This window comes from Eulemur rufifrons, chromosome 6 (genome assembly GCF_041146395.1).
Source record: "Eulemur rufifrons isolate Redbay chromosome 6, OSU_ERuf_1, whole genome shotgun sequence".
Lineage (NCBI taxonomy): Eukaryota > Metazoa > Chordata > Mammalia > Primates > Lemuridae > Eulemur > Eulemur rufifrons.
In genome coordinates this window covers 20879705-20906081 of record NC_090988.1, presented here as the reverse complement: position 1 = coordinate 20906081, position 26377 = coordinate 20879705, and the positions used below count along the sequence as shown (strand labels likewise).

The window sequence follows — 26377 nt, the reverse complement described above, 5'->3', positions numbered from 1 at the left end:
AATTTACAAAGAGAAAGGAAACACTTCTTTCAAGAGAGCCACATTTAAAAGGAAGATATTGAAAATGCTTATAAAATGATACTAAGCAAAAAAAAAAAAAAAAGGAAAGAGGATACAAAATTGTATGTGTGGTATCTTTACTTCATTGCATACATATTATAGAAGGAAAGTATAGAAGAATACATAACAAAATATTAACAGTGGCTGTCTCTGGGCAGTAAGCTTATGGATGATTTAAAATTTTCTTTATATTTTCTATAATAAGCATGTATTACTGTTATTTTTACTACACATATTTATTTAATACTATGTATAGTAAAATGCATAAAATATATTTTTAACCATATATGTTTCACTATTTTTAATATTTATCTTACTATTAAGTATGACTATTTAGATGACGACAAAAAGGCAGACCTGTGGCGACCGCGGGTACCTTTCCTATGTCTGCAGAGGTTCCCAGTCACCTGCTTGGCTAGGAGCACTATGTCACCCTGAAAAGTAAGAGACTGGCCCTCTGGCTGCTGCCTGAGTCACCCTCCCCCGCCCCAGCCCAGTGCCGCTGAAACACACTTGCCAAGGGACAGGAATGAAAGCAGCGCCCTGGTGCACCTCCCAGCAGACAGGCTGCACCCCTGCTCCAGGGTCCCTGCAGCCCCTGTCCCCAGTTCACTCCTCAGGGGAAACGTGGCCAAGCCACCTGGCTGAATGGGTGGACTGAGCTCCCGCCATATGACATCAGCCAGGGCGGGCTGCCCTCTCAGCCGTTCCCTCCTCCTTCCTCCAGCCCGAAACCTGATCCAGCCCAAGGGTTTGATTGCTGGAAAACCTGGCAGCTTCCCAACCCTGGTGGCCCAGGGAGTGTGAGCCTCCAGCCTCAGAAGGTACAGGCAGCGACCCGGAGAGGCAGGCTGGCTGGGACATGAAGTTGGCAGCGGGCGGGCAGGCTGGCCCTTGGCGGGGCTCACCCTGAGCAGCCACTCGGAGGCACTCCCACGCGGGAAGCTCGCCATGCTGCTGTGGGCCCGGCAGGCGCTGCTCACCCTGCTCCTCCCCACGCTGCTGGCACAGGGAGAAGGTAAGCGGCTTCGGGACACAGCAGGACTCGGCTGGCCCTCTGGGCAGGTGGGGTAGGGGATGCCTCCATCCTCAGAGGGTTTAGGTAAGGAGGGTTGGGAGTGATGCATTCGCAGGAAAATCAGTTATCCTACCACATATGAACTGAGAGCATTTTGAGCTACAAAGTTGGGTAAGTTGAGTACTGGGGCGAGAGCAGGGCTTGCAACGAGGGGAGCTGAGGAGCAGCCTCGCAGCGTTTCAGAAATACAGGCAGGCGCCAGGAAAAGGACTCCTCTTCTCTTTGCCCTGCCCCTAAATTCATTGAATGGCAGCTGCAAGGGACTTCTGAGCTCATTTGGTCTACCGCTTCCTGTTATAAATGGGAATGCCTGGTCCAGGGAGGGAGAGTAATGCATACAGCTCGTTGGCAGCAGAGTGCGGACCAGAACTAATCTTGTCATCTGGCCTCGAGTTTGCTGGTTTTGTTGTGTGGGCTCTCTGGGCCTGCATTTCTTCAAGTTCCCCTCCAGAACTTAAAATCCAGTAATGCCAAACTTCTCCCTGCATTCCTCACCCCCATCCTGTCCTGACTCCCTTGAATACAAGGAGTCTGTTTCCTTTTGCTGCAGACCTTGTTCCTTCTCTTTTGGAAGGATTCACTCCCTACAGAGCCGGGTTGGAGCACGCTGGGGCACAACTGTAAGGATGCCATCTGGGGACTGGACAGATGTGCAGGGCTGTGGGCGAGAGGAGCTGTCATTTGGGGATGCTGAGTGGGTTAGGCAAACACAAGCTGGGGAGAAGCTCTGTCCTCCCAGCAGTGGTCCTTTGCTCCGAGGCCTGCAGCGACAGTCTGGCTCTCTCCACGCCGGTCAGAGTCCCAGTCAATAGAATCTGGGCTGTCGCCAATGTAGCGAAGACACAAGTCCAAGATTCTGGACTTGAATCTCAGTTCGTGCACTTGTAGGGCACGGCACTCACCCTTCTGAGCCCTGGACATCCTTGTCTGTAAACAGCGACTCTGGTGCACTGCTCTTAGGTCAAAATGAAGACTGCATTAACTGATGTTATTCCAAAGGAGGCACTTAAAAACACAGTCTCTTGCCTTCCCTCTCTCTATGCTCTTCTCTGCCCTAAAGGAAGCCTAAACCTTATGAGGGCTCAGGGGGTGAGAGGGAATTCGTAGCACTGATCTGCTGTGCAGGTTGCACACAGGGTGAGAGAAGGGGCAGCCTTGCTTAGCGAGAGCCCGGCCTGCTGGCACCTGGTCTGTGAAGGACCCAGGTCTACCCTGCCAGTCCCAGCTCCTCTTTGCCACCTGTACCGTGGGCCTCGAATGTGTACCCCCTTCCCCGCCCCGTGCACTTTCACCTTCATAGTTCATGCTTCCCTTCAGAAGGTGTTCCTACTGTCCCCAGAGGGAACACTGAGGTGCACACGAAAATCTGCGTAGAATAGGACTAGGGCCTAGGAGTTGGCTTCTTCATCAGGACTTTGTCCCTGCAGGCCTCCTGCCCTGGGGGCAGTTTGGTTTCTCCTTGCTCCCTCCACATCTCACCCTAATCCTCCTCCCAACCCCATCTAGTCTGCCCATAGAGCAGCCCTCCTGCAAACCCCTCCTCCATAGCCTGTATGTGCATGGAGAGAGCGGGAGGGGCTCATTTGGGGTGGAGAGAGAGCAGGAGGGAGAGACAATGTCTGTTTTCCCCAGATGTCCACCCTTCCTTCTTTCTTCCCCAGTTGCAGGCTGGGGTCAAAGAGACAGTGATCTGTGCAGATGCTGAGATCTGACCTCAGCTGAGGACAACCCTGATGCAGACTGTTAAGCTTGGAAATTGTGCACCTGGGGTCACAGTTTCTTGCACGCCTCTCACCTTCTAGTGTCACCCAGTAACAGCCAGCTTCCCTTTTGCTCCCCAGGACCCCCCTACTCTCCACCTTTCTCAGCCCTCAGCCTCCTTCAAAGCTCACGTGTCTCCTTTCACCTTCGCTTATGGGCCAGATACCTGCTCTGATGTAAATGGGAGAACAGGTTTCTTCTAGGAGGCCATTCACTTGGATTTCGGTGGGAATCTCTGCAGACAAAATGCTCCAGTGGTGAGAATTTTAGTCTGTGGTAGTATGTAGGGATTTATGAGGAGGACACAGTGGGGACACATTCCTTTTAATAGCTTGCAAACCAGGGCAAGGGAAGTGGGGGAAGGCCTGGGGCTCTGGTGTCCACACTGAACCGCTCTCCTTCCCAGCCAGGCGGAGGGGGGGCCTCCAGGGCCGGAACAGCAGCAGGCCCGCTCTGCTGAGGCTGTCGGATCACCTCCTGGCCAACTACAAGAAGGGGGTGCGACCCGTGTGGGACTGGAGGAAGCCAACCACCGTGTCCATTGACGTCATTGTCTATGCCATCCTGAGCGTGGTGAGCACTCGGCTCTGAGCTGCCCCTCTCACAGGGGAACCTTTTCGGGGTGGAAGGTGGCCACGTGAGACCAAGTCACTCCCTGGGAAGCAAAGTGGTCCTCCGAGAACCCGTAGTACCTAAGGTCTGGCACCACAGCTGACAATGGGTGGCAGCACCATCTGCACAGCTGCCCACACCAGAAACCTGGGGTTGCCTGTGTGGCTGCCTCTCCTGCACCCCTACAGCCAGTGGGTCACTTCCTGTGTGTGGGTCTTCGTCCGTTGCGTGAGGGCAGCCATCGCTCTATGTGGGGTTAAGACTGTCCTATTCATCTCTGTGTTCTCAGTGGCGTACACACGTCCCTGGTACATGGCAGTGTCATTAAATGGTTGTTGAAGAATCAACCAACAGATCACTTAATTAATCAATTAATTAAACAAGAGGCAATTGCAGAGACGCAGTGGCACTGTGCTGGGGCGGGGTGGGCGGACCTGACTTCACAGTCTCCGTCACAGTCACCGTAAAGCTGCCTTGATACAGAATGAAGTCACTGCGTTCAGAACATCTCTGGGCAGAAACAATATACTGGTTACTGTGGGGCTGCAGGGAGGGAAACTGGGAACTGGATGGGGGAGATGGGGGAGCAATGAATTTCTCACTCTATGTGGCTTTGTACTTCTTGATTTCATACCGAGGCAGGCTGTATAGATGTGCGTGCGTGTGTGTGTGTGTGTGTGTGTGTGTGTGTAACACATAACACAATAGGAAATAATAGAGAGTATGTATAATATATATGCATATATATATTTGAACTTGAAAAAGAAACAATCATCATCTCTTTCCTGGTAAAAGCCCAACCTTTCCTGGCTGGCCAGGCAGCTCCAGCTTATCCACTCCCCCACCCAGGCCCCTTGCTTCGCTCTTACCTTCCAAGGAAGTAGAGGCACAACGAAGCAGCTCCTTTTGGGGGGGGTGTGTGCAGGGTGGACCCCCAGCCTGCAGGGCGGCCCCCCAGCCTGCAGGGCCACCTGTCTGAGCTCACTTTCCTTTCCCAGGATGAGAAGAATCAGGTCCTGACCACCTACATCTGGTACCGACAGGTGAGCAGGCCAGCCCCTCCCCCGCCCCGGTTTCCTGGGATGGGACTGCTCCTCCCTGGAAGGGTTTCTCCATATGAGGGAGTTGAGAATCTCAGCGGCCTTGGTGGGGGAAGATGAGGGGAGAGGTTCAGAGGTAGTCTCAGTGGGAGATCCAGGAATCCGGAATGTTCCCATCTCAGGACTGGGGGTGGATGGAAGCTTAAAGATCAGTGGAGGAGAAATCCTCCAAGCCCCCTCTGATTTCCAAAGTTCTTCACAGCATCCCAAACCAATACTTGTCCAGCCTCTCTTGCAGGAACACCTCTAGTGCCAGGGAACCCACAAGGCAGCCACTTCACTTGCAAACAGCTCTAATTGCTAGACAGTTCTTCCTCCTATTAAGGCAAATTGGACAACAACCAAATTGAGTGATTGAAACAGGATGGTTCGTTCCATCCACTTAGCCCTCACATCCTCAGCCGTTTTTCCTCTCTTCCAGCTTCTGACGGGCACGAGTCAGGCACCGGCGTGCGGACTCAGGCCTTGGCAGGAGCTCTGGCTTCATGCTGGCAGGGAAGGGCAGGCACACAGTGAAGCCTGCTGCCTGCAGGAGGGCCCTGCTCTGGCAGCCGCTGGGGTTGTGGGGAAGAAGTCAGGGCAGCAGGGGAAGCTAGAGTGGCTGAAGAGAGGGAGCAGAGGATGCAGAGATGTGCAGGTTTGGATGGTTCTGCACTCCATATGTGTAGAATCCACAGAGGCATGGCTAAAACCTGAGGCTAGAGAGACGGTGGAGGACAGGTTATATACACCTTTGTTGGCCGTGAGGTTTAACTTTATCCTAAGGCCAATGGGGCACCATTGAAGAACTTCAAGCAAGAGAGTGACATGATAAAATTTGAATTTTAGACCAACCATTCTGGCCTGAGAGTGGATCGAAACTTAATAGCCACCTCTACCCTACGAAGTAGATGTTATTATCCCCATTCACATAGGTCTGAGCCACAACCCACGAGGTTATTTGTCAGAGATCCCTCAGTGATGTCTGGGGGACCCATAACACTAGAAATGACCAAACGCCCTCCCTGGGAGAGGCTGCATCCACCGTGTTGCTAGGCCCGTAGGGAGAGCGTGAGTACAGAGGTGGGGGACTCAGTTAATGCTGAGGGATGTGGGTGCCATGACACCCAGCTTTTCCCAGGAAGATGCCTTCCTCCTGGCTAGGCACCGAGGGTGAAGTCTGCCAGAGGTGCAGGCGACCCTCCCCCAAGATGGAGAGGGCTGCCCATGACCCCTGTGCTGCACATGACCCCTCCTGCCCCTCCCCTAGCACTGGACTGATGAGTTTCTCCAGTGGAACCCTGAGGACTTTGACAACATCACCAAGTTGTCCATCCCCACGGACAGCATCTGGGTCCCAGACATTCTCATCAACGAGTTGTGAGTACTGTCATCGATGCTGGGTGGCTGGGTGGCTTGGGGGCTGGGAGACAAGATCGCTGCTGCTGCTGCCTTTGAGACGTCCCACCAGACTGGCAGACCATAGGTAAAGTTGGCTGGAGCCCACACTCCCCAAAGTCTTTGTCATTTTTCTTCCTTTATTTTTCTTTTTAAAAACTCCTCTCTTTCTGTGCCTGATGTTGAAGCTCTGTACTTCGTCCAAGGGCCCCTGTCATGGAGAAAGAAGCCAGTGAATGAACTCACACTGGGTTATAAGAGCCTAATGGGGACAGCTGCATTTTTAGAGAAGACAGTAATGTTTCTAAAGGGAATAGAGCACTGATGGTGGCCACTGCTCCTGGGCACAGGGGAGATTTGGAGCTGGAGGATGTGTTCAAACCTCCCAAGTCACACATGTGCCTGACAGGCCACAAATTGCTCCTCCAATACAAAGTGGGTCCAGGAAGCCTTTATTCCCAGCGGCCAAAAGGTGTTCCATTTGGCCACAGCCCACATACCTTCTCCCTGTCCTGCAGGTTCATTCCGGGTGCACGAGCTGGGCTTCCGGATTCAAGGGCAAGGAAGTGGCTGGGGAGGTGGATGCAAAAGGGAAGGTGACAAGTGGAGCCAGAGCCCTCCACCCACACCCACTGCATTGCCCAGCTCCAGGGTGCCACTGACGTTTTCCCAAGGGAGGCGGTTGGCCTTGACCCCACTCCCATACCCTGCATAGCTCAGGCTGGAGGGGCTCTGGGAAATCCATTTCTGGCCAGATCTCCAGTTTCAACAGTGAAGTCGCCTTAGTCTTGACTTCTCGTGTCTCAGCCTGATCCCACTGAAGCATGGAGGCTTCGGACCCCAGGCTCTGCCCACCCTGGCACACAGCAGTCCCTCGGGAGGGCCTACACGTCCCAGAGCAGCCAAGAGAGTGGGATGAAGTCTTGGGGGACTTTTCTGGCTTCCCCAATTTTCGCCCATGATTTCTCTAGCTCCTTTTCCTTCAGAGAGGATTATTCTCATTTCAAAGGATTTCTGGGGGTGGAAAACAAAGACAAGCCAGAGTCAGGATGGAACATGAGGTTCTTTTCTCCCCCTCAAGCCCACTTGTCCCCGCAGGGCTGGTGATCCTGGGAGCCAAGCTCTGCCTGGCCGGGGGCAGCGGTGCAGGGGCAGCTGGGCAAGCTCCCCGCCACCTGTGGCTTTTGGGTCCATGGATCTTTCCCCCCTGACTTCTGTGACCAGGAGAAAAAAGCAGAAATGCCTTTTCCTGCTTGGAAAGTAGCCTTGACAATGGCAGGTCAGGAAGCCCGAGACAGGAAGGTTGGAAAAACCAAAGCCAGACAAAACTGTCCATGTTGTCCTGCTGCCTGTGGCCTCCCCGAATTTCTTTCTCTACTGGGTTGCTCAGAGATCTTCAGCCTCCCAGGGCTCCACCTGCCTCTTGTGCCCCCAAACTGATCCCTCTTCCCTGGCCAGCGTGGACGTGGGGAAGTCTCCAAATATCCCATACGTGTATGTTCAGCATCACGGCGAGGTCCAGAACTACAAGCCCCTCCAGGTGGTGACCGCGTGTAGCCTGGACATCTACAACTTCCCCTTTGACGTGCAGAACTGCTCGCTGACCTTCACCAGCTGGCTGCACACCAGTGAGTATGTGGGCTTCTGGGGGTGAGGGGTGGAGGTTTGGGGCCCCAGGGACACCCAGGCAAGGAGCATTCCCTGGGATGCCTTCTCCCTTATCCAACTTACTCACCACTGACCTTCTTAATGTTCTGAGCCTCTGCTTCCTCATCCTCCACATGGGGAGAATATTCTGCCCTCGCTGCCTGTTTCCATTGTCATAAGGATTTGATGAGACAGTGTGAACTGACTGCAGGATGCCCAGTGAAGGACAATTCTTTTCCAATATCGCAAACAAGATCTGGCACTAAATGTCTCTCCAATCCACTCGCTTCTCCTCACCCCCAGCCAAGCCGCCCCCATCTCCTGCCCGGGTTTCTGCATCAGTCTCCTCCCTGGTCTGCCCCATTCACTGTTGTCCCCCGCCAATTCATGCTCCTCACAGCAGCCAGTGAGATCTTATTAAAATGCAAATCTGACCAAGTCACTTAAAACCCTCAATGGCTTCCTGGCAGTCCTGGGACACAATCCAAATCCGTGGGCTGGCTGTCCCTTGCTACCACTCCACCCTCAGCTGCTGCACGCTGCCCTGGCTCCCCTCCTGCCCAGCTGCCTTGACTTCTAGCCCCAGAACCCCTTGTTCTTTCTCTTTACTACGTGCTGTTTCCTCTCCTGGGCTACTTCGCCGCCCTCCTCCCTCTCCCCAGCAACCGAGCCCGGCCAACCTCTCGACTCACCCCTCTGGCCACAGCCTAAGTGTCAGTTCCTCAGTTTCCCCTGTTATCCCCCAGGCTAAGCTATCCCTGTTGCCTAACCTTACCACACCCTGCTCTCCTCATCTCTACCACCCCTGTAAGCACTTGCTCAATGTCTACTTCCCTCCTAGATATAAACTTTTTTTTTTTTTTTTTTTTTTGAGACAGAGTCTTACTCTGTTGCCTGGGCTAGAGTGCCGTGGCCTCAGCTTAGCTCACAGCAACCTCAAACTCCTGGGCTCAAGCGATCCTCCTGCCTCAGCCTCCCGGGTAGCTGGGACTACAGGCATGTGCCACCATGCCCGGCTAATTTTTTCTATATATATTTTTAACTGTCCAAATAATGTCTTTCTATTTTTAGTAGAGACGGGGGTCTCACTCTTGCTCAGGCTGGGTTCGAACTCCTGACCTTGGGCAATCCATCCGCCTCGGCCTCCCAGAGTGCTAGGATTACAGGCATGAGCCACTGTGCCCGGCCTTAGATATAAACTTAAGAGCAGGCAGGGACATGATTTGTTGCCCACTGTTAAATTCTTGGTTCACTTCCTGACACAAAGAAAGGTCCTCAGCAAATTTTACCGGGTGGATGAACGCTAGGTGCTCACTGGAGGGCCAGAGCAGTGTGCACCACCCTGCTGCAAGAGAGCATCTTCCATTCCTGTTCTGACTTATTCATGACATTAAACTTAAATTCTGATAGTGATACATAACTTCCTTGACCAAAAGCCGAACTACAGATAAGGCTAAAGCCTCCTTTGACCTCTACCCTCAATCTCTCAAACTCTTTTCCAACAACTCCCTACGATAAGAGTTCACCACTTTTGTCAGTATAAGCTTCATATAGTACAGTATATCCTTCCAGATCCTTCTCTATGAGTTTATATCCACACATGCATGTGTGCATATAGACACACACATACACATCTATGGAAAATGCATGGAAATTGTTTTCTAAGTTTTTATTTTACATAAATGTATCATATTTTATATACTAACATATACTGTTACTTGATTCTTTTTGCTCAACAACAGCTCTTGAACACTTTTCTAAGTTAGTGCATATTTAGATCTTCTTCATAAATTTAACTGCTATAGACTATTATTTATTTATCTGAGACAGAGCCTTGCTCTGTCACCTGGGCTAGAGTGCCGTGGCGTCAGTCTAGCTCACAGCAACCTCAGACTCCTGGGCTCAAGCGATCCTCCTGCCTCGGCCTCCCGAGGAGCTGGGACTGCAGGCGTGAGCCACTGCGTCCAGCCTATATCTCGTGATTTTGGATGCACCATAGCTATTAAGCATTTTCCTGATTGATGGATATTTACATCTTTTCCAATATTCTGCTGCAAGAGGCACTCTTGTCCTTCCTGGTGCATATTTCTCTAGTGTAGGTAGAACTTCTGTTCTTTAAGTATGGATTTGGCTTATTTTACTAACTTTTAAAGACAGGCAGTTTCATCAAGGCAAGGGTGAAGTCTGTTGACTTTTGTTTATTTCTGAAATGGGTAATTCTAATGGGGGAGCCTAGAAAGGTGTTTGGAAGGGGTGTGTGTATGTGTGTGTGGGAGGGGGGAGGCTTTCTAAGGAAGGGGTTGTATGTTTCTCTGCACTGTGCCGTGTGTTTTCAGCCAAGACTTCATTTGCCCTCACCACAGCCCTGGGAGATAGGTAGGATGCGTAGTGCTGCCTCATTTCATAGCTGAGGAAACCGAGGCTCGAGGTCCAGCCGTCTGGCCCCCGCCTCCCCGGGTGGCTGCGCACTCGCGTCCCGCCATCGCAGGGTCTGGCAGGCTCCCGGCGCTCGATGCCAAGCTGGGTTGCTTCCTTTTCTCTCAGTCCAGGACATCAACGTCTCCCTGTGGCGCTCACCAGAAAAGGTGAAGTCAGACAAGAGCGTCTTCATGAACCAGGGAGAGTGGGAGTTGCTGGCAGTGCTGACCCGGTTTCAGGAGTTCAGTATGGAGAGCAGTGACTGCTACGCAGAAATGAAGTTCTATGTGAGTGGGGGTGGCTGTGGTAAAATGGAGAATAAAGCCCCCAGACCCTCACACCGAGGTGGACTTAAGGAGGCTATTGGGAAGGACTTCCATAGCCCCCTTTCAACCCCGGGGTCACACCCCTCCCCTGGAACTTCAGCCAAGTAGATGGGGAAACTAGGCTGAATGTCCCTTACTTATCCTGAACAGCCACAAGCCTGGATTGGGAGGCAGGACACGGGGTCTGTCCATTTCCTTCTCTGAGAAATCCGAGCTGGAAGCTCCATGAAGCAAGGGGGTCTGGGTTGAGGGTGGCTCTTGGGGGCACAGCCTGTCCGCCCCAGGCTTCCTACAAGCTCCTCTCCTGGTCCCAGGTGGTCATCCGCCGGCGGCCTCTATTCTACGTGGTCGGCCTGCTGCTGCCCAGTATCTTCCTCATGGTCATGGACATCATGGGCTTCTACCTGCCCCCAGACAGCGGCGAGAGGGTCTCCTTCAAGATCACGCTCCTCCTGGGCTACTCTGTCTTCCTGATCATTGTGTCCGACACGCTGCCGGCCACTGCCATCGGCACTCCCCTCATCGGTAAGGCCTCTTCTGAAGGAAGAGCTCAGGCTGGGGAGAAACCGGCCCCCTCCCACCTCCTGTGTGTGTCTTTCCCCCCACCCCGGGGCACACAGGTGTCTACTTTGTGGTGTGCATGGCGCTGCTGGTGATAAGCTTGGCCGAGACCATCTTCATTGTGCGGCTGGTGCACAAACAAGACCTGCAGCAGCCCGTGCCTGCCTGGCTACGGCACCTGGTGCTGGAGAGGATCGCCCGGCTGCCTTGCCTCAGGGAGCAGTCGACTTCCCACAGGCCCCCAGCCGCCTCCCAAGCCACCAAGACCGATGATTGTTCAGGTGAGAGAGAGAAGGGGAGAGTCCCCCACAGAGGGGCCACTTCTGGCCTGGATGCAGGACGCGGTTGGCAGTCTCTGGAGGGCGTGGCTGGCCAAGGCGGCTGGGCAGGGCCTGGGAACTGGGTGCTGTCCTGCATGCGGTGTCCATGCCCAGCCTAATTGGGAGGGGGCAGACTTCCGCCAAAGCTGTCAATCCTGACCCGGTCTTCATTTTCACAACCTCTCATCAACCTGGGTATGGCCAGAGCGGGTAGGAGTCCCAGAGGCTGAGCATGTCAGAAGCTGAGCCCTCTGGCCTGAGACTGGCCTTTTTCTGAGACGGAGCCATGAGTGAGGTCAAATGGATGCCCCTTGGGCAATTATAGGCCTTTTTGCCTCACATGGTTAAATGCTGCAGCTGGGATTTCTAAAACTCTCTCATTCTTAATAGCTCAAAGACCAGGTTCCTTAGATTTTCAATATGAGGCAGAGAGACAGGAGCTCAGGAAGACACTAAATGTGGGGCTCACGCCTCCTAAAGAATTGCTACAGCTACCATTGTTGTTGTTAGTGGTGGTGGTAGTGGTTGGTTTGTTGGGTTATCCATTGAGCAGTTTGTGCCAGGCATGTGCAAAGCACTTTCTGTGCATTGTCACATGTAATACTCATGACAGCCCAATAGGATTCTCATTCTTTCAAATGAGGAAGCAGAGGCATAGAGAGGTTAAATAGCTTGTCCTAAACCACAGAGCCAGGAACTGGTGGAACCATGCTTTGAACCCATCTGAACCTAAACTCCTGTTCTTAAGCACTCCTCTCCTCTCACTCCCTTTCATCCTTCCTCGTGGGCAGGGCCAGGCTTTTTACATGAGACTTTTGGTTCATCTAAAACCATCCCGCTGGCCTAAAGCTAATTTTTATGGTAGCCATGCCTGAAGGTGTATTTTCTGGTCCAGGACTCAGAGTCATGGAGATCACAGCAGTGCCATCCAGACAGCCACCCCCTTCTGAGGCAAGAAGACATAGCAGGAGAGCAGTGGAGTAGGGGGTCCAGATTCCTAGGCCTTGGCATTAAATGATGCTCCAACTACGTGACCAAGGGCTAGTCACTTAGCCTCTCTCCATGGTCAGCACTATCATATAGCAAGTGGGAACAGTGATCTCTCCTACTCTACCTCTCTCATGTGGCTACTGTGAGGCTCAAATAAAATAATGGATGTCAGATTGCTGGGGAAAGCCCATAGGTTGAAAAAACACACAGGAAGGAGAACTTCATGATATTGGTGATCTGGGGAAGGGGTGGAGGTTGTGACTAAGGAAGGATACACAGGGATCCTCAATCATATTGCCTTTTTAAATTTGTTTAAGTTGGATGGTGGGTTTGCAAATATGTGAGTTCCTCTCTATACTTTTTATGTCTGAAGTTGTTCCTAACGAAACTTTCTGCAGGCTGTAGAAACATAAGTGACAATGTTCAGACCATCCCGCTGGCTCTCCCTTGCCAAAGCTCTGCCCTTCTTTCAGCCATGGGAAACCACTGCGGCCATTTGGGAAGATCCCTGGACTTGGAGAAGACCCCGAGGGGCAGATGCAGCCCTCCCCCACCCCCAAGAGAGGCCTCACTGGCCGTGCGTGGGCTGCTGCAGGAACTGTCCTCCATCCGGCACTTCCTGGAGAAGCGGGATGAGATCCGAGAGGTGGCCCGGGACTGGCTGCAGGTGGGCTCTGTGCTGGACAAGCTGCTCTTCCGCATCTACCTGATGGTGGTGCTGGCCTACAGTGTCACCCTGGTCACGCTCTGGTCCATCTGGCATTATTCTTGAGTGGGTACAGTCCAGCAGGGGAGGAAGGTATGAGGCTGGTTAGGATGAGGACAGAGGATTTCTGCCTAGGTCCTTCAGGGCCCAAGAGATACCAGGGACATCTTCAAAACACAGATACAGTCCCATTCCATTTCCAATGCCAAGTCAACTCAGCAATCCTGAACCAGCGTTTGAACCCTTCCCCCCAAAACTTAATGTTCGAGACCCTTCCATCCTCTTCCCACCCAACTGCTCATTATGACTTTAAAACATTCTGTCTTAGATCAGGAGAAACCTGAGCACTCCTGAACTTCACTCTACTTATCTATGTATCAAGCCTAAGTTTCCCCACGGTCCCTTCTTTGAGTAAGGCACTTTGGAACTCTGCTCATCCCCCTATTTTGTTTTTAGGTTGAAGGCAAAACCAACTCTCTACTGCAGTAGGGCCTGACAACTCTGCACTAGGTTTGTCCAACCCCTATGTCTCCTTCTTCACCTCACCTGTGGCCACTTCCCTGAATACCATTCTCCATAGAAGGTTGGGTAGGTGGGGGCAACACATTGTCATGAAGCCCTAAACTCTCTTCTCGAGCCTTTGCCAGCAGCTTTGGGAAAAGATTAGATGGGCAGACGAAGAGGCTTAAAGTTACTGGTAGAAACGAGGTTTGGGAATTATCTGTAGGTTCACCTGTTTGGTGCTTTCTGCCCCAGGGACCTTGGAGGTGACCAAATGGTAGCTGTTATGAAGAAGAATGAGTAGGAGGTAGGATTTACGATATGAGGGTCAGGACAATGAACACTCAGCAATGAGAGGAGGGAGGAGAAAGCTGAGTTCTGCAGCCCCCTTGAAAGATGCTGGAAGGATCTATGAAGTCCTGTTACTATTCTAGGCTCATGATCTCTCAGTGCAGCTGGAAGCAAGCTCTCTCCCTGCAAGAGTATCTCACAATGGGGATGGGGGTTTGGGAAAGGACAAGAACTTCAGCACCACGGTCAGCACCAGTGGGTTTGGTGTTTGGAAAATACCAAGATAGCCAAGGCTTGGATTTACTTATCTCCTTTGGAAACTGTCAGCAGTCAGCCCCCGGTGCATCCACCAGAAAGCAGGACCATGAGGGAGGCAGTTAGAGGAATGATCTTTGATCTTGTGTCTCATATCCTGGCTCCCTCTCCCAGACATCAGGGCTTAAGGTGAGCTAAGGAACGCCCCAACTCCATTGTTTCATCCACCTAACAAGCATTCAGAGAAAAAGAATGCAAGACACCCCCAAGGGTGACCTGTCTTAGGGTCCACAATGTGTGAATGATGCTTTCTCTGGTTCTCGCAGTCCCATCGCAGCCTTATCCCTCCCCTATCTTGCGCTGCCTGTCACTCTGCGGAAGGCATGGTGGAGAGGGATTAATACTGCCAGCCTAAAGGGAATGGGCACAAAACGGATATCTGGGATGAGTTCTAACATTTTCACTGTCTCCACAGTTGTTCCAAGCCAATTGTTAATATAAGAAACTCTACAGTATGAGACACCAGAAACTATACATTTCCCTGACCCCAAACTCTGCAATTCTAGTTCAAAAACCATCTAGGAGACTGGGTAGAGGGCAGAACCATGGAACCTTGGAAGATTCATGTCTGAAAGAGCTTAGAAGCTGAGGAAGGGGCTTATATAGTTCAGCTTCTCTCAGCTGCTTCTCACCCCAGATTCCCCAGTATTCAGAAATAACCCACTAAATACTATCTAACTGGCTCATTGTTCCTAAGGAGAACTGAGAATGAGGTTTCATCTGCTATCTCCCTCCCAGGCATATGTACTTTTGATGTTAGTGATCAGGCATTAGTTATTTTTATTTTTGTTTTCTTGATGGGTAGGGATCAGGGTCTTCCAGCAAAAAGCAAGAGATTTGGGGGCTGGGGATTGGGCCCTCTCACAACTGTTGCCTCCTGCTGAGTAGAGACTGGGCTAGAGGAGGGGATTGTTCATCACTCCTCTCTCAGGATGGCCCCTGCAGCCCATACATTGGAGCCTTGTCCCAGGACCCAAAGCGACCCCATTCCACTAGGACTTGCTTGGGCCAGCCATGCTGCAGGTGAGTCTCATGTCTCAGGCCAGAGGGATAGAAAGGTGGACAGTCTGGCACTGCGAATGCACCACTGGTCAGTAAATGGGTGGCTATTGGCGAAGTGTCCAACCAAAGAGCTAGTAAGACACTAATCACGCTATTGATCCTCCACCTCCCCCACCCGCCCTTCACCCACAATCAATGGAGCAACAGAGCCCAGCATCGAGGCAGCCAATTAACCACCTCGAGAATGAGCCGCCACATGTAACATCTTCTGCTCCAGTAGCTACATCCAATCAGCACATTGATCTAGCATCTGGGCTGTGCTGCCCAGGGATGGGAAACTGAGGCCCAAGGCCAGAGGATGCCCCAGTGCACTAACTCGTGCCCATCCATACCGATCTTGGCCTTCTCCCAAGGAGACCTTCGGTACATCTAGGGTGTGAGAACACCCAGAATTTCCCTCCCACTTGTTATATCCCCCAGAACCTGCTTCCTCCCCTCCTCTTGCCACTTCCGCTCATCACCTCTCATGCTTTCCTGAGCAGGGAGAGAAAACCAGAGGTGCTTATGTCTTCATAGGTGCTTCTGAGAAGCTTGGCGATTCTCTTCCTCCCCTCCCCTCCTCTCCTGCAGTCTTCTCTATTCCCCACAAATACTTCCAGTTCTCATCTCCTTTTCCCACCCACCCTGCTTTCCAAAGCTGTCATTTCTACTAAAAAGATTCCATCAAAGGTGTTGAGAGTGCCCAGCCAGAACTCCTCTGCCCCTCCATGAGTGAGTTCATGACCCGCACTGCTCCAAAGCCATCTCGGAAGGGGGCTGCCTTTCCTTCTAAGGAAACCTGAGCGCAGGGGTCTCAGGGATGCCTCCAGGGAGCAGACAGACACCCAGTGGTCCAGGCAGAGTGGCTGAGCTCAGAGGCCAGGATATGGGCTTAGGGGAGGTTTCCTTAAGAGAATACCGAGGAAGAAAAGTTGCCTGGTTGGGTGAAGGAGGAAGAGGAAGAGCTTGCAGAGAGGTGTGGTTCAGCATTCGCCAGCCAGATTCGCCTCCCTCCCCCAGCCTCTGAATCAATACATTTTGAATCTAATCTAATAACAGAGATTTAACGAGGGGATAATGCAAGCGGAGCCGCCAGGCGCTTTGTTGCTTCTTTCATGCAGCAGCTGGGGCCCATTATCCGGGGACAATGCCCCGTGCTAATCACTCCCTCTCTCCTCCCTCCGGAGGGCTTGGGGAGGGGTGGTGGGCAAGAGAGGGCAGCTCCTTCCTCGATTGGAGGGGAGTGGAGGGGTGGAAAGGAGGGGGGTGAAGTCGAGAAGGGTCTGCATGGTCCCCACACGGCTGTCCTGACCTGACACCAACGGACTGGCTGCCTCCCCTGGCCACACCACACACCCTGGCCAGCGAGCAGCCGGGGGAGTCCTACCAACGCGCACAGACAGCAGATAATTAATTATCAGCTGCAGTACCAGTGCTGGGAGTTGGGCAATTTTTTTTCTTTTTTCTAACTTGGTCCTCTATAATTTAAGCTATCCCATTGAGGCTGGTGATTGGCCAGCCCTGACTGTCATGGTTAGAGAATTAAACCCTCGTTTTAGGGACCAAGAATACCCCTCTCTGAAATAGAAGCCTGCTCCACATCCCCTCTCTCTCTTCTGTCTGGAAGTGTGGAGGTTAGACTGTAGGAAGAACTTTCTGATGCTGCTATTCCTAATATGAGTTAGATTGGGAGTTGGAAAGGGAAGGAATAGAATCTCATTTCCTAGAAGCCTTTAAAAGGAGAACTTTATCTATCTAGGTTGGGAAGGGGCAGACGAGGGAGGAGAGATCTGTCTCAATTTCCCATCAGAGCTCTAGTTGGGAGGAAGCCTAGGGCTGGCACACCTGAAGCCTGGCCACTCCCATTCCTTTTGTGCAATGTATTTATTGAGGACAATATAAGTTACTATGTGGAGTGAGAGACCCCAAATTTGAAATTTGTCCTCAGCACACGCTAGCTGTGAAACCTCAGACAAGCACTTAACTCCTCTGTGCTTCATCGTCTCACCTGTAAAATGGGGACCATCATATTAGTACCTGGCTGATAAGTGGTGTGGGGCACCGTGCTCTCAATGTGGGGCAAAAGCCCCGGAAATCAGGAGACTGTGCTGGAGGGACGTCTAGCAGCATATCAGTCCTTCTCTGACGGTTCACATCCCATTCTGAATGGGTGAGAATCGCTCCTAGGGGACAGTAGAGAAGAGGCCTTTATCCTTCTTGTCCCCATTTAGAGATGGGCAGGGTGAAATGAGCTGGTCATGCACCACAAAGCCGGAGGGGTTAAAGTTCCTGCCCCCACCAGGATGAACGCAGACCTCTGCGTCCTGTACCTGCCGGCTCCCTTTCCCCCATCGCTACCCGTCTCCTTCACCCCTGCACACTCAGAGCTTCTTGGCACAGAGTTATTCCCTAATGCCACAGCTTTGAGTTCCTGCTCTGGCCAGGTGTCCGGGGTACCGGCCCACTTTCGGTGGCCCATCCTGATTCCGGGTCTCTCCCAGGCAATGCCACTCGTGTGTCCCTGTGTCTCTGCAAAGAGAACTAAACTCTTGGCAGAGAGTCACATCATGACTATGACAGCTGAGACTGGGAGCCCGGGAATTCACTTCCACGTGCCTGGAAGAACCCCCACTGGGAAAGAACTATGTGTCCTCAGGGCCACAGTGGGGTGTCCATCTTTGGCCAAGGGCAGCCACAACCCTGCCTTCTAGATGCTGTCCACAAGGTGGCAGCAAAGTCCAGAAGTTCTATGGAGGGGCCTTTAGGAAACATTTCACTGCCCCCTTCCGTACCCCGACCCGAAATAGCGCCCCCATTCCTCTCCCGGGGCCTTTGAAGCCCCCTTCCTTCAAGGCCAGCCGTTTGGGCCAGTGCTAAGGCTCATGTTCCAGCGTGCTTTGTGCCCTGTTCTGATGCTCTGGCAGAAGCTGCCTGGCCCACAGCCACCTGCCCCGACACGTCCCCGTGCCCAGGCTGATCCCTGAGGAACGAAGCCTCCTGCACGTGTGCTCGGGCCTGGGCCTCACACTGAGCAGCTTGCCCCAGTTTCCCCCTTTCTGCTCATGCGAGGAAGATACTGACTGATGGCCAAGAAAGCGGTTCTACCCCAAACCCATCCATACAAGGCCCATGGAGGACTCTGCCTTCCAGACTCTCCTGCGCATGTCTCTAAGGCCCCAGACCAGCCCAGCCCACACTGGCTTTGAGATGCTCCTCGAAGATCCGAGGAGAGCAGGGGAGTGAGGTGCTGCCCAGGGCAGAGCTGGGGAAGGGGGGCAGTGGTTAGCGGGGGCAGGACATGGGGAGATGCTCACTCCTCCAGGAGCTCCGGGGCAAGGGCTGGAGGAAGCTGGTCCTAACTAGGGTTTCAGTGACGTGATTTCTTTACCCATCCCATGGCAACTCCCGTGACTTTGCTGTTGCCACCTGCTAGCTGTGTGTACCAGTTTCCTGCCACTGCTGTAACAAGTCATTAACTTAAAGTGCAAATTTATTATCTTACAGTTCTGGAGGGCAGAAGTCCAAGGTGGGTTGCCAGGGGAGATGTGTTTCCTCGCCTTTTCCATGTTCTGGAGCCGCCCGTGTCCCTGGCTCATAGCCCCTTTCGACATCTTCAAAGCCAAGAGCAAAGCACCTTCAGATCACTCTCTCTCGCAGTCGAGCTTTGCTCTGCCCCACATCCTTCTGCAACTGTCCGACTCCCTCTTTCCTTTAGAAAAACCTTTGCGATGATAGGGGCCCACCTGGCTAATCTAAAATAATCTCCTCATCTCAAGATTCTTAAATTAATCACACCTGCAAAGTCCCTTTTATCTTGTAATATAACCTACCGCAGGTTCTGGGGGCTGGGGATTGGATGTCTTTGGGGAGCCCATCACGCTGCCTGTTAGTCTGCGAGATCTTGCATAACTTCTCGGCCTCTCCGTTTCCTCATCTGTAAAATCGACATAATAAAAGCACCTACCTTGTGGACTGTCGTGAGATTAAAAGAGGCAATACAAGTAGATGGTCTGGCACAAGGTAAAAATGGTTGATAAATTTTAACTATGGTCTTATGATTGCTCTCATGCATAGATCTAGAAGCCTCCTGCACGGCAAAGTCGAGGTATGGTCCATCACAGACCCATTTAACTAAAACTATAAAAGAAATGATACTTTCTATTATGCAATGTTCATTTGTGCAGCGGCTCTATGGTGACGAATATGGAGCTACTTTATAAGCTTAGGGGAAGGATAGAGAAAAGCAGCATTGTGAGGCAAGGACTCTGGGCAGGAGACAGAGGTCAGGCCCAGGGGTGCTTCTGTCCTTCCCCTCCCCCATGCCCACCCCCAGGTCTGCTCATCTTCCTGGGGGGAGAGGGATTAGAAGGTAGTAAGGGCTCCTTGGGGCAAGAGGTGTTAACCACAGCATGAGGTGTAGAATCATTCCCCCAGAAGCCTTTAAAAGAGACACCCCTTCTCTTGATCCATCTTCCTCGTCCAAGACAGTGCGGAGAGGCGGGAGATGAATGGGATAACCTCGAGAGACCTTCCCTGCTGCAGGTGCAGGAAATCCTGCCTTTCCACCTAGGTGACACCTAACGATGGGATCAGGCACCAGCTCTGGCTGACACATCCACCCCCCTGCCCTTTTCACCCAAGGACTCATTTTTCTGCTTCTCACTAATGAAACTCAAATCCACACGGGCTTGTCATTGGGCTTTACGTTCCCACTGGGGGTTCACTCCTAAAAGTCTCCTGAACGGGAGTGTGTAGCGCATTCCTCCTCCTACCTTCTCCTCGCCCAGTGTGTGCTCTCTCAACCCCTCCCAAGGCCTTCACTCCCACAGTGATTGTGCTTCACGTGTCTATTGTTGCATGATGTGTTTAGCATTTGTCCCGGCCCCCGGCCTGTAGGTCCTGGAGGCAGGTATTATATTTCTCACCCCCACCCACTGCTCACACAGTGTCTGACATAAAGCCCATACCTTGCATTTAGTGAGCGAATCCATAAAGGAACTGTGGTGGGGGACAGGGACATAGGACATGGGACATGCAGAGGGAAAACCACTCCTTAGCTGTCACTGTCACTGCCAGTTTGGGTAGGGAGCAGGGAGTGGAGGCAATAAAGTGGGCACTGGGTGGGGGTCGGAGATGGCCTTGAGGAGACTGAGTGGCCACTAGAAGGCCCTGAAGTCACTTCCTCAGGGAACTTTCTCTGAGACTCTTTAAGAAAATGGATCGCTTTCCCCCGGAACTTCCACATTGTGCTCTGGCTGGTTAGGGGCTGTGTCTGCCAAAATCGCGAGCCCCTGCACCAGGGACTTCACCAGGTTTTACTCAGGGCTCCATCAGGGCTGGACACTGTGCCTGGCATGGCGTAGAATTAACGAAGGGGGGTGGTAGCACGGGTCCTGTGGAAGCCATTTGTCTGTTAGGATGACAGTAAAATCTGTCATCCAAACCAGGGCATTTCTGTCCGGAAAGGGAGGTGCTGTTGATAATTGCTCGTGGACACCAGGCTGTAAAGTGCGGCTGTCCGGGCAAGCAAGGTGCTCAGTCACCCACCTCCTTAGGTCTCCCCAGCCCCCTTCCTCCACTGAGCCCCAGGCCCCGGCTGTTTGGCTGTGAGCTTCCAATCCCTGCAGATTCTTTGACCTGCCCCCTAGAGTCAAGGGATCTCCGGCCAGGGGAGGTGGGGAGAGGCCTCAGCATGGCCCTTTGTCCACTGTGGGGTCATGGCTTTCCTCCTGAGGTCCACCTCTGAGGTCAGAAGGATTTCCTGTTGGGGTCGAAGGTCAAATGCCGCATGTCCTCAGCAGAGCTAGGAGGAGACTTCTCCGGCCTCTGCCCTCCCCTCCCCAGGGAAGAAGGATGGGCTGATTCTGGAGCAGGAAGCAGTCACTGGGAGGGTCAGGAGCCCTCACCCAGGCACAGAGGGGCTCCGAGGGCTCCCCACCCCCACCACCAGAGGGACATGGTCTGGCAACTCCCTCCACTCTTAGCCAGGAGATGTTCTCGTATGTGGGGTGGGGTAGGGGCTGGGTGCAGTGTGGAGGGTGCTGCCGCAGCAGGGACATTCCCCATGAGCTTGCAAGTTGGCTAGGCAGGGCTGGATTGACAAGGGATCCCCAGATAAACCATTGCCTTAAAAGTCTATTTGTCAATAATAATCCCATTTGTAGAGGAGAAACCTATACCTCCCCTGCAGAGTAAAGAGAAAGTACAATTGTTTTTGCTAATGGGGGAAATAGATTTGGATTTCTCCAGAGCTTCCTGACTCCCTGGGGTTCCCCAGAATTTGGGAGTGAAACAGAAATCCCCCTGGGGCCAGGCCATATGTAAGCAGCAGTCCCACTAAGTAGCCTGATGTCAGAGAGATGGTGGGAAATAGGGGTGGGTTAGAAGTCCTCCCCTGAAGGTCTGCTGTGGTGTATGCTAGGATGTTGGATCAGCCTCACCATCTGCTGCATGCAACTGTAGGCCCAACTTTAGAGTGCTGCTGTGTCAGGTTGCATAGGTTGTGCACTGCACAACACCGAGGACACTATTTACACAGACTCTGATGTGAGTGGAGCCCCTGGAGTTGTGCCACTTAGGAAGCTTTCATTATGTGCCTTTATACATGCTGTTCCCTCTACCTAGCATGTCATTCTGATAAGTCCCTACTCAACCTACAAGACCCAACTAAGATTTCATCTCCACTGTGAAGTCTTAGTGTCTCCCCCTCTGGGTATCCATCATACACATGCTTCTGTTCTATGATTTACTACGAGGCATTCCAGCGATCTGTTAAAGTGTCTGTCTGCCCTACTATTCTCAGAATCCTAATCCCCAGCCCCACCCCCACCTCCCTAGCCCAGTGCCTGGACTATGGAGGCACTGAGTGAACAGTGCTGACGAGGATTGGAGCTGGAAGGGCCTGGGGAATGACCCTGCAGCCTTTTGTTCAACAGAAGAAGGGGCTGCAGCCCAGGCAGGTGAAGTGTCTTGTCCCCTCGCCTTGTGGCAGACAGTGACTGGGAACGTGCAGGACGGATCTGGGCAGCAGCCAGCCCTCAGGACTGGGGACAGGGCAGGCCTGCAGGAATGATGGTGGCCCCTGTTCTGAGAACACTTGGAACCTGGGCCTGACTCTTCTTTCTAGCAGGTCATTCCCTCCTGTCCTCCTCTCTCCCTCCCTTTACTTTCCAACTCCGGGTTCTTTAAAGGCCATTTTGACTCTCTGTTGTAATAAGAAACTAGCAATTAACTATTGTAAGGCTGTTTTACAATCGTGTGGAAGCCCCTTTTATCCACTTTGTTTTAAATGGTTATATCTTTTATCCCCAGTTTTCAGGAATGTAAAACTTTACAGCATTTGCTGCCAACCTTCATACTTTGCTTCGCAGTTTACTGCTCCCTCTGCAGATGTATCTTCCCCATAAATAAGACTTTCAGCTGTACAGTGCTGGCTCTGCCCACCGTGGCTCTCTACGATTTCGTCAGCGGGCCTCGGCCTTGGAGCACGAGGGGATTCACACGGAGCCCCTCGATCCCCCGTCCTCTGATCAGGGCTGGACCAGCAGCCCTGCCGTGCAGCAGGCCGTGGACCCCCGGGAGAGGGAGACACGGTGGGGAATCCCGGACAGGGTGCTCCCCACTCACCCTGTGCCCGACCTGAGGTTTGTGTCCCCGCAGACACTGGCCAAGAGAGTCCTGGCTTCTCCCCTCCTTGGGTAGGGAAATCTTCCCTGAAAGTAGCCGAGGAGCAGCCGCGTAAGCTTAGCCAGAGCTCCCCAAGGTGTGCCTGGGGCGGAGCACAAACTAAGCTCGTGGGCAGCCACTGCTCTGGCCTCCCCGAGGCACCAGCCTAAGGGACAGTCTGAGCAGAGGCACCATGTAGAATAGCCATGGTGGCAGGGAGGACCACACAGACCCCCAGGTTTGAATTGATGTTCTATTTTTTAATCTGGAGTATTTGGGTCAAACACAAAACTGGATGGCATCTCATAGGGTGGCCATGAGAATGCACCTCCCCTGGGTCCCCTGCTGCGGCAAGTGTAATTTATCAAGGACTCCAGCCTCCGCTCTGAACCTACGGCAGCCCACGGCGGCTTCTGTGCCAAGGCCACGCCTCCCATGGGCTGCTCCTGCCAGTGACTGAGTGGGGCAGGGGTACGAAGAGAGGCCCGTTCCTGGGACAAAGGGAACTCCTCCCACAGCTGAGGGGCTGGATGACTCCCCGACAGCCTTGCCAAGCCTTCCTCATGCTGCATGGCCGTCTAGGAAGATTCCGCCCAACCCTCCCTCCCTCCCTCACTCATGTCAGCCTTGCCTGGTAGTCTGACAGCTCTCCCAGCCTCCCTTGGCTCCCTCCCCACTTCCCCCACAGGCTTTTCCCCTAATAAAATCCTTGCACATTTAATCCTATCTTGGCATTCGATCCTCCTCGGATTTGGAATAGAGCACCTCTCATTTACCTAAGGAGAAGATGTTGCGTGTGTGAGTGTTGCTGTCAGAGACTCTGTGTCTACATATTGTCTGTGTAGATGGTTGTTAGAAAGACACAGACAGGTAGAAGAGGTGTGTAAATGTCTATAGGTAATGCTGAAAGCAAAGGTGTATGGATCTCTAGGTATAGACGTCGGTCTAGATGTCGGTCACTATAAATGTACTTTTAAACTTGTCATCCAACACTTGGGAATTAATTGCTAATTAGCTGGCAATGTTATGTGTGGAAAGAGTAATGGATGTGTAGACAAAATAACAATTATCTAACATACACACCTTTATTTATACACACGATTTCACTTAATCCTCACAACTCTATGAGAGGTACAATTATGGTTTCTATGGTCTCTATGGTTGCAAAGTGGAGGTCAAGAGAAGTATTCCAGCTGGGCATGGTGGCTCATGCCCATAGTCCTGGCACTTTGGGAGGCCAAGGTGGGAGGATTTCTTGAGCCGAGGAGTTCGAGACCAGCCTGAGCAAGAGCAAGACCCTATCTTTACAACAAATCCAAATTTAGCCAGGCATGATAGTACACACCTATAGTCCCAGCTCCTCAGGAGGCTGAGGCAGGAGGCTCACTTGAGCCTGGGAGTTTGAGGTTACTGTGAGCTATGATCACGCCACTGCACTCTAGCCCGGGTGACAGAGTGAGAGCCTGTCTCAAAAGAAAAAAAAGAGAGAGAGAGAAAGAAGTATTCCAGTAGCAAGTGGGAGAACCTGGATTTGCCCGTATAACTATATACATGAAGCCAGATAATAAATGTGTGTAACAGAGAGTGAGCCGGGATGGATGTAAGTAGATGTATCTGAACATATGTGGAGACGACATGTGGACCAGCAAATAGACGAGGTTGTACAAACGTTTCCCCCACAGTCTTGTCTGTTACCTGGGACTCAGGATATGGCTGCCTTTGAACGCCGAGTTCTGTCTCAGCAAACTCATCCTACTGCTCAGCAGAGAAAACCCCATTGCTTCCTCTTAATCATCTCACCCCCTGGGTTCCAAGAGAACCAGTCCCCACCCTCGGAATTAGCTCCGGCACTTGGCATCAGTAGCAGATAATGATGTACAAATAACGCTGTATTTTGTTGTAATTGTTCCCATGTCTTGTTTTCAAAATAAAACTGCTCTTGTTAAGATCAGTAAAGACTTCCTCGTTGTCCAATCTAATGGGCATTTTCCAGCCCACCTTCTTAGCCCTCTGTGTGACATTACCAGTGTTGGCCACACTGTCCCAAATCTCTTTTCCGTGGCTCCCGTGACATCACTTCATTCTGACTTTCTTCTTGCCTGACACTTCTGTTCTCAGGTCTCACTCCAGACCTACTGAACTGGAAGCTCTGGGGGTGGAGCCGAGCAACTGTGTCTTAACCAGCACTCCTGGCAGTCCTGACGCCGGTTGGAATTTTTTTTTGAGGTGGATTCTTGCTATCACTCAGGCTGGTCATGAACTCCTTGGCTCAAGTGATCCTCCCACCTCACCCTCCCAAGTAGCTGGGACTACAGGGGCAAACCACCACACATGGCTAATTATTATATTTTTATTTTTTTAGAGATAGGGTCTTACTATGTTGTCCAGGCTGGTCTCAAGTTCCTGGTCTCAAGTGATTCTCCTGCCTCTGACTCCTAAGTAGCTGGGACTACAGGTGCAAGCCACTGTGCTCAGCCCTTATTATATTATTATATTTTAATGCATTCATATCAAAATGCTAAAAGCCAAGAACATCTTGTAGGAATAACAAAATTGGAAGATTTTGCATCATTGCTTATCAAGACTTTTTACATAACCACAAGCAAGTACAGATAAATATACCAATGGAACCAAACAGAAAATCCAGAAATAAATGCCAAACATATATAGATACTTGACTTCATCTCTCCTCTGGAGCTTCCCATCTGTAACCAGCCAGCTCCGCAATATCCTCACTCCTGTCCTCAGGGAGGACACAGTCTCCCCTGCAGTCCTCTCATGTAGTTCTGGGGGGTCCCCCAAATTACATACCTTACAAGTGGCTGGATGCTGCTGCAGGTGGCCTGGGCATCACACCTTGAGAGCCACTGCCATGGTCATTGTTATAGTTACTGCTTTATCCACGTCCTCGGCTCTCTGGCCGGCAGGGTCCCTCTCTACTGCACTCACCTGCGAAGCCGCATCCCTGGCTGAGTCCAATTATCTACATTTTCTGTTCCTGCATCTTGATAGTTGAATGTTCTTGCAGAAAATCAAACTGAGGTGACGGGATTTACTATAATTTCACAGCCTCAAACCACATGAGCACTCAACACGCACTGGCAAACCTCTTTCTTACTCTCCAAATAATTATTTTATTATTTGCCCCCTTTTTGCAAACCTTCCGCACCTGTCCCACTCTGCTTTTTGGTTGATGACTTTGTCCTTTAGTTCACTGGCAAAATAGGAACCGTCAGAAACGAACCCTTCGTCTTCCCGCCACCAAGTCCACAGATGGGCCAGCACCTGTGCCCAGAGTCGCACAGGTTAACACGAAGGAGTCCTTTCAAGGCAACCCCATTGCTCATGCTCCGAGTCCTGCCCTCGCCGCCTTCTCAGGGATTTGCCCTGTAGCTATTTCCCATCTCCTCTGCGTCGTCAAGCAACCGTGTCTGCTGGATCATTCTCAGAAACAGATTCTAGTGTCTCCTATTTCTCAGAAAACAGAAAAACAAAGAAGGTCCCTGGAAACTGCTGCAAAGGGAAACTCAAAATAGCTGTTAATTTTACTTTTCCTACTTCTTCACTTTCAGTTCTTCCTTTTACATCGTCTTTCCTCCATGCCCATT

General features: G+C 51.9%; 1 protein-coding gene across 1 annotated transcript; it reads left to right on the top strand.

Annotated features, from left to right (window-relative positions):
• Nucleotides 1-790: 790 nt before the first annotated feature.
• Nucleotides 791-13580, top strand: HTR3A (5-hydroxytryptamine receptor 3A). Its single transcript, XM_069468898.1, has 9 exons — nucleotides 791-1078; nucleotides 3306-3472; nucleotides 4510-4554; nucleotides 5861-5970; nucleotides 7447-7616; nucleotides 10180-10340; nucleotides 10694-10904; nucleotides 11000-11221; nucleotides 12724-13580. Exons 1-9 carry the CDS (start codon nucleotides 1012-1014, stop codon nucleotides 13020-13022), a joined length of 1452 nt encoding a protein of 483 aa, XP_069324999.1. The 5' UTR covers nucleotides 791-1011; the 3' UTR covers nucleotides 13023-13580.
• Nucleotides 13581-26377: the final 12797 nt, after the last annotated feature.